The 13,281-nt window shown below is 41.8% G+C and overlaps 1 protein-coding gene across 1 annotated transcript in view; it reads left to right on the top strand.

Annotated features, from left to right (window-relative positions):
* The window catches only part of TMC5 (transmembrane channel like 5), a 102,897-nt gene extending 90,028 nt beyond the window's left edge, over positions 1 to 12,869 (top strand). Inside the window, exons 17-22 of the mRNA XM_040441199.1 lie at positions 754 to 887; positions 3,321 to 3,494; positions 4,777 to 4,855; positions 8,081 to 8,179; positions 8,416 to 8,467; positions 12,027 to 12,869. Coding sequence (XP_040297133.1) covers positions 754 to 887; positions 3,321 to 3,494; positions 4,777 to 4,855; positions 8,081 to 8,179; positions 8,416 to 8,467; positions 12,027 to 12,466 — 978 coding nt within the window. The 3' untranslated portion in view covers positions 12,467 to 12,869. The remainder of the gene's footprint in view (positions 1 to 753; positions 888 to 3,320; positions 3,495 to 4,776; positions 4,856 to 8,080; positions 8,180 to 8,415; positions 8,468 to 12,026) is intronic.
* Positions 12,870 to 13,281: the final 412 nt, after the last annotated feature.

Below are 13,281 nucleotides of genomic sequence, written 5' to 3'. Positions count from 1 at the left end.
AACCCTTTCATTTTTATGGGGTCGCAATAAATGCAGACAGCACATGGATGTCATCCATGTGCTGTCCGCATCCACGCGGCCGAATGTCCGACTTAAAAAAAAAACAACTGTCCTATTCTTGTCTCTTTTGTGGACAGGAATAGGCATTTTTACAATAGGGCGGGACAGGAAAGAGTGAGACTCTCATGGCTGGTATCTGTGGTTGGCGAATCCATAGTTTGCAGACCGCAAAACATATATGGTCGTGAGTATGAGGCCTAAGGCTAGCTTCACACTAGCACTTGGGATTCGGCAGGGAACATCCTCCCGTATCTGTCTCTCTGCGCATAGCGGTTTTCTTCAGGCCAACTCCCGGCATATTTGCCAGGTTGCGGCCAGATCTCTGACGATCCCCATTATAGTGAATGAGGCTGGATGGTGACGTTTAAGCTTCGGGCAATGCCAGAACAGCCTGCCGGCTCCTAAACGCTAGTGTGAAACTAGCCAAAAACTCACCCTTGGAGAACACTAATCATCAATACTAAATACAGACTAGTAATAAAGGCAAACACTGTGGGGGAGATTTATTAAAGACCGTCCTGTGCATCATAAATTTGGGGCATGTCCGGCAGTCCGTGTGCCAGAATGAAATCTACGGAAGGTCATAGCTGCTGTAGATTTCAGTCTTCTGAATTGGCTCAGAAGTGGGAGACCAAAGAATTAGAAGTCACTGTCTAAATGCCAGGCACATATTTGAATTTTCTCACTATCTAGGTAAGCCTGATGATGAACTGCATTCCACCGCGGAGAGCCTGGAGAGCATCCCAGATGACCACAATCTTCATTTTACTCCTCTTTTTCCCATCATTTGCTGGAGTCCTCTGTGTCATTGGGGTCACTTTGTGGAGGTAAAGACTAGAGATAACTGCTTGTCTAATCAAACTGAAACCATTTCTTACCATGTCTTTTCAAGGAAAAAGTGTCATTTTCTTGAGGCAGAGAAGCTCTCCCGAGGTTGTCCCAAAATCACCATTTCTCATGTATCTATGGGTTTGGTGATGAAATATCGGATCCCTAGGGGCCCCACCACTGGAACACTAATAATTGTTAGAACTGGGGTCCTAAGCCACCCGTACTTTTTCTTGCAAGATTTTGAAATGGACACACTGCACATGCTTGACCGCCACTCCATTCCTATATGTCCTCACTACAGTCATGTAGTGGGAAGGAATAGGAGCTCGGGATCCTGTTCTATTGACTGGTGCCAGTAATGTGGCTCCCAGTGATCAGCCATCTGTGAATAGGTGAAGAATAAGAATTGTAGGGCAGCAACATTAAGGTTAAACTAATGTGTTCTAAGCTCATCCTGAGGTTTAGAACATTGTATACTCTGCCTAGCATCCAGCTTAGAGGAAGATCTAGAGAGAATTATGAGGAGAGCCCTGCCAGTCACTTGTAGAGCTGAGAACACTCCCCGCAACCCTAGCAACACATGGCCATGCTCCTCCCAAATGTCCTTTTTAGCAGAAACTGTGGCACAGCATACCACCCACAGATTTTTTTTTTATGGTTGCTGAACCCCTGGACCAGACCACTTATTTATTGGCGCTTGAATATTACAGGCCTAAACCTTCTGGGGGAGATCTGATTTACTCCCTTAATGTGGACCCCAAACTGTCTAAAAAGTGTTGCAAAGTGGCCTTGTTTGGTGCACTTTTTCTGACATGCTCAGCAAGGGGTGGGTCTTGGTGGAACTTCACTGGAAAGGAGGAGGGGCATACAATGCACCATTGTGCGCTACAGTTTTGGCGTAGAAAATCTGTCTTAAAGTAAGCCAACCAATGCTTGGTCACAGAAAACTGTCTCTTCCTGCACCAGATTTATCATCCAGCCACCCTCTGATAAATCTGGTGCAGGTCAAGAAAGTCTATCTAAGCTTACGCCCTCCACAGGATTAGTACATTTGGGCCAATGTTTAGAGCTCGCAACATTGGATTACACATTTGATTGAGACGATCAATATCATAGAATTGCATGCCTGTCACGATCAGTGTGGGATAAAAACTCCACACTAATCACAGGAGGGAAGGGGAACATTAACTGGGCCTCAATATGAATAGACCTTGAAGGTAGGAATATTCATATGCTGGATACCTAGGCCCTTATATCCCTATAAGGCCCTGGGATGAGGTTAGGACCAGAGACAACCCATTCCTCCCCAGATGGACGAATGGAAGTCTCTGTTTCAGGCCCAGATACAAACAACAGGGAATATAACAAACACAAAACAATAAAAAAAGACAAGACTTATCTGAAAGTAGAAAACTGGCAACTCCAGAAGCACCACAGGGTACAACCGACCAGCTAGTTAGAAGGCAGGAAGAAAATCTATAAACCGCACCTCCAAGAGTGAGAAGCGGCTACTTATGGGAAAAGTAAATTACCAACAAGCAACACCTGAAGCAAGGGGTGTGGCATTCACCAAAACACAGACACAATAAGATCCACAGTGAACTTGTCAATTTAACCCACGAGTTGCCAGTCTCTCATATGTCCTGGTACCTGCCATGGGAACGTCCGTGACAATGCCATGCTGTTCATTATTTCATAGTGGAATTTTAAATCACCAGTACTTCATGAGGGATCCATCTTTCCAACACCGTCATTTTGCCTGGGTTTGTCATCATACGGAGGCAACTTTGGGGTACAGAAAGTTTGTAAAGTCAAACAGGATTTTCCTTTATGATTGAGGCTCTGTGAAGTCACAGTTTAGTGGTTCTCAGTGTTTGTTGCTGATGATTAGGCCTCATGCACATGACCGTATCCAGGGTCCTGTCCACATCTTTTGCAGCTCCATTGAAATGAATGAGTCCGCATCCGATCTGCAGAAAATGCCGACCGAACACACGGTTGACTGTATAAGGCCTGAGATTGAGCCTACAATTTAAATATAATGGGAAAAGTGATACAATAGATACATAAAGTGCAGAATGATGTGAAAACAATAGCTAGTTGAGAGCGGAGGTGTATGTGAACAGGTCAGGATGGATAGATTTAATATTCTTGGCAGTGAGCTGCACAGAATGGATGCAACATGGGAAACGTTCTGCAGACTGGAGTGATGGTATGTAATAAGGAGAATATGAGAGGATAAGTCATATGTCATGTGTGGGTTGGTAGATGTAGATGAGAGCAGAGATGCATGATGGTGCAGCATGAAAGAGAGTTTTTGAACATATGGGGGGAAGTAATGTAGAATTTACCACTTTTTGATTTTGGCCATTGTGTTTAGCGATGCTTGGCCTGATGGTTTTTCTAAAGCTCCTTGTTTCTGATTTCAGACGGAAGCCTTCACAGATGTGTGGACCTTTCCGGACTCTGCCTACTATTTACGACTCAGTTGATGAATGGATAAAGTCTATAAATGTTTTTGAAAATACAAAATGGGTCGTGTGGATTTACAACAACCTGGTTGAAAGTGTCCTCTTCTTTTACATCCTCACCCTGATTGTATTGTAAGTATAAATGTATGTTTAAATCTTATAGCGTCACTAACACTCCAGTCTTAGGTTGAATTCACATGACTGTATGTATTTTGTGATCCCCAAAAAGTACAGACGACGTCCGTGTTGCATCCTTGAATAGGGCGTTCTATTTTTTTTTTTGCGGGACTGTGGAACGGACATATGGATGCGGACATCACACAGTGTGGTGCCCACTATTTTTTTTCAAAATTAATGGGTCTGCAATCCGCATCCAATCTGCAAAGTCAAAGCAAGGCATAAGCTGTGTGTTATTTCATGTTTGGCTGATAAACCATTGTACTAAAAATGAAAATAAAAAAATAAAGAAAGATGATACTAGTGAGGACACAACTACAGTAAATCTAGACAGGTCCTCAAGAATATCCAGTCACTGAATGGTGACAAGGTATAACATAAGAGACCTCACGCAAATATTTATTAGGCTACCCTTCCACTGTCATATGCAAGCCTCCAATATGCAGGCCCTGTCACAAGGAAATTCATTGTTAAACCAGGCACAATGTCTGTAGGGCTAGCTCAGCTGAATACAATGATACTTTTCACTTAGCCATATCTGGAGAAAATGTACTTTTAATCCATATTCAAATGAGAAGTTAAGTGCACCGGGCGCTGTCCCAAGGTACTCTGTGCACCCTTGCTCCTTCTGCAAGTTCCTCCCTCTCCTTGATAGACAGTCCTCTCACCGGGGTCTGACCAATTTGACAGTCCACTGGACATTGGTGATAAGTATGACTATTGTGAACTGTATTTTTGGTTACGAATGGAGTGGATGGATTGAGTTTATGGCATGGTCTTAAATGAGTTGTGCAGGGAGTATATATTGATGACCTATCCTCAGGATAGGTAAACAATATCTGACTGGTGGGGGTTCGAGACCCGGCACCCTCGCTGATCAGCAGTTTGAAGAGGAGACGGAACTTCATGTGAGCGCTGCTTCCTGTTCATTAGACTGCACATCGTCTCGGAAGTGCAGTGTAATGACAAGTACTTGTTCCATTCACTTGAATACAGCGAGTACTTGTAATTACACTATGCCGCCGCTCCACAGGAGACAACATGTAGTATAAAGACCAGGAAGCAAGCACCGTCTCCTCTTCAAACCGCTGATTGGCAGGGGTGCTGGGTGTCTGAGGTCATTGATATATACTGCCTGCACAAGCCCATCAATTTGTACATATAAATATACTGAGCAGAGCGAGCAGTATGTGTATCACAGGTGACGTCTCACAAATCTTTTTCTGTTCTGATACAGAATAATTTCATATCTTTACTGGCAAATCGTCCAAGGGCGGAAGGTAATGGTGAAGCTGCTGTTCACACAAATAGCGAATGTAAGTGTACATGTTGGCAAACTTATCTGCTTTCCCTATGCATTCCAAATAAAAAGGGGGTAATTTATTAAGACCGGGGTTTTAGACGCTGGTCTTAATAACCCCTGCACTGGCAGTGGATCCGGCAAAGTTATGTAGAGGTGCCGGCCTCTACATAACTTCGGCGCATTCACCGCCAGTCTAAATCTACACTAGGTTCCTTGCTGGCGTAGATTTTGAACATTTTCTACGCCTAAAACTGGCATAGAAAGTGATAAATGAGACGGGCCTAGCGATGCCCCCTTTTTTAGACCTGCCGCAAGCGGGGAAAAGTCGCAGTTTGTGGCACAAATAACCTTTGCGCCGCAATCTGCGACAGATATATGCCAGAAAACTGGCATATATCAGTTAGTAAATGACCCCCAAAGTGTCTATAAACTATAACTTATAATAGCTGCATAATGTTTCTCTAAAGCCATTGGATTGACAGGATATTACCATTTAAAGGCTGTGGACACCTTCGAGGAGTCTTTATTGAAAATGTTACACCGTTTTTTAGATACAATGGTTAAAAATCTGTTTGAAGATTATCACTTCTCAGTCCTGTCAGCTGACAGGCTCTCTGATCTCTTGACCTTAGAAACACCCATTTAAGCCATATTCTTGTAAACTTGATAAGAGTGTATCTATAATAAGTGTTTAAGAGGTCAGGAGTTCAGACACAAGGCTTCACATGAGTAGGGTTGTCACGATACCAAAATTTTGATTCGATTTCGATACCATAAAAAAGTATTGTGATACTCGATACCACGCGAAAAAAAATAAAACACCAAAAAACCCGCATACATTCCACATTTTATGGAACGTCTGGCCCATATTAGAACAGTCCTATCCTATTTTTTGGGGGGACAAGGGGTGACAAATTTTTTTTTTTTGTGCTACGGCGTTCATTTTACAGCATATTCATTTTATGTGTAAAATTGGGAAAGAGGGCTATTTAAACTTATATTATTATTTTTTTTACTGTTTATTTACTAACTATTAGCCCCCTTAGGGGGCTAGAACTCTTGTCCTATTCACTCTAATAGAGATCTATTAGGGTGAATAGGACTTTACACTGTCCCTGCTGCCCTGTGCTTTGTGCATATGGCAGCAGGGAGATTACCATGGCAGCCAGGGCTTCAGTAGCGTCCTGGCTGCCATGATAACCGATCGGAGCCTTGCGATTTTACTGCTGCCACTGCCACCAATGAAGAGTTGGGGAGGTGACCCTGTGGCCGCTGCACCACCAATGAAGATAATACTGGGTTGGGGGGGGGGATGCACTGCGCCACCAATGAATATTATTAACCAAAGTGTAGGGTGCTAGTATGTGATACCACTGCCGGCACCCGGCCTCTATAACAGGGCGCTGTGATCCCTATCAATTAACCCCTCAGGTGCGGTACCTGAGGAGTTAATTGCCGCGGTTCGCGAGATCGCATGCCCTGTTATTGAGGCCGGGTGCCGGATATGTGATACCGCCTCCGGCACCTGCAGCCTACACTTGAATTAATGTGTTAATTATATGCATTGGTGGCACAGTGGCCACAGCCCCTCCTCTCCTCCTCAGTACTATGTTTTCAATGGTGGCAGTGGCACAGTGGGGAGGGAGGGACTAACTCCTTCTCCACTGTGCTGCTGAAGAGAACATGGCGTGCACTGAGAGCGACATGTGCCACGGTCTCTAACAGATACTAGGCTGTGCAGCAGCGCAACCTAGTATCGGAAAATAGTAAAACCCGGTATCGTATTGATACGGGTCTAAAAGTATCGATTGGGTATCGATACTTCGATACCCAGTGCAACTCTACACATGAGCCGTCAGCTGACGGAACTCAGGGGGGACAGTATGCCAATAGACTGATTTTTTTGCTGCATTTATCAGAAAAACTACTAAATGTTTAATAAAGACTAAATTAAGAAATTATTTCTAGCCCAAAATGAGTAAGATGCAATTTATAAAAAAAATTACCCCGAAGGTGCCTATAGCCATTAAAGCAACTAAAAATAAAAGCACAAAGGCACACATTTACTACACCTACATCTTTTGTCACTTTTGTGGTGCAAAATGTTGCATCAAGTTTTAGGCCCCTTTCACACAGGCGAGTGCAATGCGTGACGTGAACACATAGCACCCGCACTGAATCCTGACCCATTCATTTCAATGGGTCTGTGTACATGAGCGTTTTTTTTCACACATCAGTTCTGCGTTGCGTGAAAAACGCAGCATGTTCTATATTCTGCGTTTTTCACGCAGCCCTGGCCCCATAGAAGCGAATGGGGCTTTAGTGAAAAACGCATTGCATCCGGAAGCAAGTGCGGGTGCGATGCGTTTTTCACTGATGGTTGCTAAGAGATGTTGTTTGTAAACCTTCAGTTTTTTATCACGCGTGTGAAAAACGCCTCAAAACACATTGCACTCGAGCGGAAAAAACTGAACAACTGAAAACAATCAGTTGCGCAAATAGCAGTCCAGAATACGGAGTTCAAACGGTCGGTGCCCGTGTTTTGCTGACCGCTATTTGCAGTCCGCAACAAGGGCACAGTGACCGTGTGAATGGGCCCTGACTTTCCAACTTTGTCACCATTCCCCTTGTCAAAGAGGTGTGTCTGGCACTACCAGCCCTAAATGGACAGTGTCAGTCTGTGCAGGGACACCCCCCTAACTGGTAACACTCAGTTGTCCATTTTTTACATAAACGTCTAATAGGAATAACAGAAGAATGACATAACACAGAGTCATGAGAACAGATGCTTCAGAATTGCCATTTTATGTGGAATACAATTATTTACTAAAACAGGCAAAGGTAAAATGAGTCTCTGCCAAATCATCCTTTCAGTTTTGAAGAATGTCTGTAATCTTGGACAATGCAGAGAAACAAGTGGATGTGGCAAAGTATATAGCATTGTATATAGGCATGAAGGAGTATTGCGGTTTTTCAAATAATGGTTATTCCTTGTATAATAAAAAGCTATACACTTTTCCAATATACTGTACTTTGTGTCCTGTCTATCTATCTATCTATCTATCTATCTATCTATCTATCTATCTATCTATCTATCTATCTATCTATCTATCTATCCTCTATTATCTATCTATCTATCTATCTATCTATCTTTCTATTCTATTTAAAGTCTTTCTTCCTGTCTATTGGTCAGTCTATCTATGATTTATCCTCAATAACTGTATTATTACTTTTGTAGGAAGGCAAAGATAAATCATTTTTGCTTAAAGAACTTCGGAAATCACAGAGACAAGATGAAGGAAATCGTGGTGCACCGCATCAGATATCACAAAGACAGGTTATTTTTCCAAAAATATGTACCCCCATATCTTTACTCCCTTTTAGGAAGAAATTTTTTTTTAATATATTTTCAGTGACCATAGACTCAAACATGTTGGATTAGGTGAACATTTCTATGCTGGAAATATGACAACACATTTACAATGAGTGATGTTTTATGAAGTTTAAAGGTTTCTTTTATTTTCTCTCGTCTCCTTTTATAAATGCCCTACTAATCTGCTTTAAACATTTTAGGTTCAGCAGTCACAAGGAAGCAAAGATCAGCAGCATGAGCAGATAGGTCGTGGTAAGTAAGAAATGTGCAAGAATGTATATCTTTTCAACGTGGTAAGTAAAAAAAGTGCAAGAATGTATATCTTTTCAAAGTGTAGGTCCACCATAAAAACTTCTGGTCTTGTTTAAAAGCTTAGATTACCAGCTTTCAAACAAGACACCCATCTCTATCTTCTAAAGATAGAGCTCATTCATTAAGACCGGCGATTTACATGCCGGTTTTAATTGTCTCTGCACTGCTGGAGGAAGCACCAAAGTTATGTGGAGGCACAGGCCCCTGCATAAACAGGTGCTTCCTCCAGCAGGCCGTGCAACAAACTTAAATCTACACTAGCTCCTTTGCTGGCGGAAATGATGAATGAGACAAGCTTGCTGGCCTGTCCTCTTTCCCATCCATGCCACACACCCTTTCACAGATTTTGATGTAAAAGTGGTGTACATCAGTTAATAAATGAGCCGCTTTTTTAAATATAGCAGTGTAGTTACTGATTGTGGTCATCGGGGCCTCCACAATGCCAGAGTGGTCCTTGATGTAGTGTAGCATTGCTAGTAACCTTCAACAAGTTGAGGGCAGGCTCGATGTCTCCTTTCAGATAAGCAGAGGCTTTCTTAATAAATTATAATTCTTTCCTAAAGAATTACATAATACAGTAATGGCATTGGCACTCCTTTTTCTTTGTTAAATACAGCCACCCCTCAGAGAAGTACAACAGACATTTATATACAGCTTTCATTTACTGCAATAATACACCTGTCTCCTCCTAGTGGTGGCTGCAGGAATGTACAAACCGGATTCCAAAAAAGTTGGGACACTATACAAATCGTGAATAAAAACTGAATGCAATGATGTGGAGGTGCCAACTTCTAATATTTTATTCAGAATAGAACATAAATCACGAAACAAAAGTTTAAACTGAGAAAATGTACCATTTTAAGGGAAAAATATGTTGAATCAGAATTTCATGGTGTCAACAAATCCCCAAAAAGTTGGGACAAGGCCATTTTCACCACTGTGTGGCATCTCCCCTTCTTCTTACAACACTCAACAGACGTCTGGGGACCGAGGAGACCAGTTTCTCAAGTTTAGAAATAGGAATGCTCTCCCATTCTTGTCTAATACAGGCCTCTAACTGTTCAATCGTCTTGGGCCTTCTTTGTTGCACCTTCCTCTTTATGATGCGCCAAATGTTCTCTATATGTGAAAGATCTGGACTGCAGACTGGCCATTTCAGTACCCGGATCCTTCTCCTACGCAGCCATGATGTTGTGATTGATGCAGAATGTGGTCTGGCATTATCTTGTTGAAAAATGCAGGGTCTTCCCTGAAAGAGATGACGTCTGGATGGGAGCATATGTTGTTCTAGAACCTGAATATATTTTTCTGCATTGATGGTGCCTTTCCAGACATGCAAGCTGCCCATGCCACACGCACTCATGCAACCCCATACCATCAGAGATGCAGGCTTCTGAACTGAGCGTTGATAACAACTTGTGTTGTCCTTGTCCTCTTTGGTCCGGATGACATGGCGTCCCAGATTTCCAAAAAGAACTTTGAATCGTGACTCGTCTGACCACAGAACAGTCTTCCATTTTGCCACACTCCATTTAAAATGATCCCTGGACCAGTGAAAACGCCTTGTGGATCTTGCTTAGAAATGGCTTCTTCTTTGCACTGTAGAGTTTCAGCTGGCAACGGCGGATGGCACGGTGGATTGTGTTCACTGACAATGGTTTCTGGAAGTATTCCTGAGCCCATTCTGTGATTTCCTTTACAGTAGCATTCCTGTTTGTGGTGCAGTGTCGTTTAAGGGCCCGGAGATCACGGGCATCCAGTATGGTTGGTTTTCGGCCTTGACCCTTACGCACAGAGATTGTTCCAGATTCTCTGAATCTTCAGATGATGTTATGCACAGTTGATGATGATAGATGCAAAGTCTTTGCAATTTTTTGCTGGGTAACACCTTTCTGATATTGCTCCACTATCTTTCTGCGCAACATTGTGGGAATTGGTGATCCTCTACCCATCTTGACTTCTGAGAGACACTGCCAGTCTGAGAAGCTCTTTTTATACCCAATCATGTTGCCAATTGACCTAATTAATGTTAATTGGTCTTCCAGCTCTTCGTTATGCTCAAATTTACTTTTTCCAGCCTCTTATTGCTACTTGTCCCAACTTTTTGGAGATTTGTTGACACAGTGAAAATTGGAATCAACGTATTTTTCCTTTAAAATGATACATTTACTCGGATTAAACGTTTGATCTGTCATCTACGTTCTATTACAAATAAAATATTGACATTTGCCATCTCCACATCATTGCATTCAGTTTTTATTCACAATTTGTTTAGTGTCCCAACTTTTTTGGAATCCGGTTTGTAGAATTTTATTATTTAACGCCCTAATAACTTTTATGCTCTGGCTTTTTTGAAAATGACCAAACAGTTCAGCCTAAGCAGAGCTTGGACAGCAGAGTTAGGGTGATGTCTGATTTAAACCTTCTTATCTCCAGCTCTTTAGAAGATAGAGATATGTGTTTTGTTTGAAAGTTGATAATCTAAGCTTTTAAACAAGACCAGAATTTCAGCACTGTCTCCTCTAGATCGGGAAATACAGCCTTTAGAAATCAGGTTGGAAATGACAGCAGCTCTAAGGGTTAAATCTCCTGATAATGGAAATAATGCTGTTATTTTGGTTGTTTTAAAGCTAAGATTGCCAGCTTTCAAACAAGACTAGGCCCATATCTTTATCTTCAACAGAGGCTAGAGGAAGGGGGGGGGGGGGGGCGGCAGTAGGGGAGCTGAAAGCCTGCAGGAGGAGAGGAAAAAGATTCTCTAGCATGTTAACTATTATCAATAGAGTGATCTTATACGTTAGCCCTGTTAGAAAAAAAATTCTGGATCTTGCAATGCAAACTACATAAATTTAGTATCATCATAATTGTACTGACCTATAGGATAAAGTTACCATGTTTTTTATAACACAATAAATCCCCCAAAGTAATGTTAAATTTTTTTATCTTCCCCTAAAAATAAAGAAAATGTATTTAATACACTACATGTACTCCAAAATGGTTTTAAAAATTACAACTTGTCCCACAAAATTCAAGTTCTCATATAGGTAAATTGAGTTCTGATCGCTAGAACACAGAGGGGGAAAATGTTACTTGTCCCTAAGGTTTAAATTAGTGACTAATGGGTTAAAATGCACTTTGGGTACCCGAGTTGTGCACCAACTAGATTTACTTTAGACATAGACATAAACTTTAGATATAAATTCAAATATAAATTTTAAATATAAGTTAATAGTGTATTGTCATGGGTATTATCGTGATGGCATGTCCCTAGGATATACTGTGACTTTATAATCATGGGGGTCGGACCTCCTGAGACCCTCCACCATACTAAGAATGAGGGACCTGAAGCACTGATTAGCTTCTTCTAAGTTTTCTGTGCTATGGTAGTCAAGTAACCTCCACAAAATCCAACTTTAGAAAGCCTTGGTGATCAGCTGTTGTCTGCCTGTTTCTCAGCTTTCACATTTCAGTTCTTCAGGAGTATATTTTATTCTTACAGAGTCCAGACCTCCAAGTAGTGGTGGCACCAATGCCTTGGAACTTGCTATGAGGGCTAGGCAGCAAATGGAAGAAAGTTCTCCCATGGAAAATGAAAGAGCCGTCAATGATAGTGCTGAACCTTCAGATACCATAGCAATGATTATGAGGGCAAGGCAACAGGCTGAATATGAGGAACAGCAAGCAGGGTATGGAAAACAAGGTAGAGATGCAATGGAGATGGAGATGAGAGCAAGACAACAGGGTGAATATGAGGAAGAGTCACAGAACAGTGGAGAACAGTCTCAAGACTCTGATATACAACAAGCACGGCATCGCAGAAGTCAATCCGATGCCAGACAAATGGAAGGTTATGAAGCACAACGGCCTTTGAGTCAGTCAAGAGCAGATGCCTTCTCAATGGCTATGAGAGCCAGACAACAAGCAGAACTGGATCAGTAGATCTTTAGGGTATTTTCAGACGTAGGATTTTGGGTGCAAGTTTCAGTGCGGATTCAGTGGGAAAACTGGGCTGAATCTGCATTGTTTTCAAAAGGCGGCTGCACTGGTTTTTGCCATGTGGTAGCACAGAACAGTGGTTTCTGCCTTGTGATACAGGCAGATTTTGCACAATCAGAATCCACCGTGTGAACTTGCCCTTACTGTGAGAAGACCCTGATTCACGTCTGATCTAAGAATCATCAAATTTTGCACACATAAGATTATTTTACATGCTTACAATGGAGGACAATATGTTCAGTGAAGTTAACTGATGTAATATATTCACTTAATAAAAACGTATTTCACCTTAAATAGTCAATACGTAGAGAGATACAACATTTTATAATATATGTTAAATATGACAAAAAATATGCAAGGTTACTATATTATTTATTAAATGTGAGTCTTCTGAATGCCGATCCTGGTGCATCTCTTTTATCTCTCCTGTATTTATTTGCAATGACCTATCTTATTGTTACTCCTTCTTTGCATGTCTTGATTATCATCCCTTTTCTCTTTCTTCCACATTGTGGAAACATTTTTGGAGAAATAACACAAGGGATGTCCTTTTCCAGCCAAGGTACACCCACCTGTAAGACTCTATACTTTAGCAGCCTGGTGGATCCCCTGCAGCAAAGTCCAGATCCCTGTACAGGCGTTAAAGGTTGATTACTAGGAGTGTTACTTAGATAATGCCTTTAGGAGAAACCCCAAGCCAATACTGCACAAATAAGACAGAGGATCCGCATCCGCTTTGTAACTGGTACTAACCACAC

The sequence above is a fragment of the Bufo bufo genome, chromosome 7, assembly GCF_905171765.1.
Source record: "Bufo bufo chromosome 7, aBufBuf1.1, whole genome shotgun sequence".
Lineage (NCBI taxonomy): Eukaryota > Metazoa > Chordata > Amphibia > Anura > Bufonidae > Bufo > Bufo bufo.
Note: the sequence above shows the minus strand (reverse complement) of the source record. Positions and strands in the feature narration are given on the sequence as shown.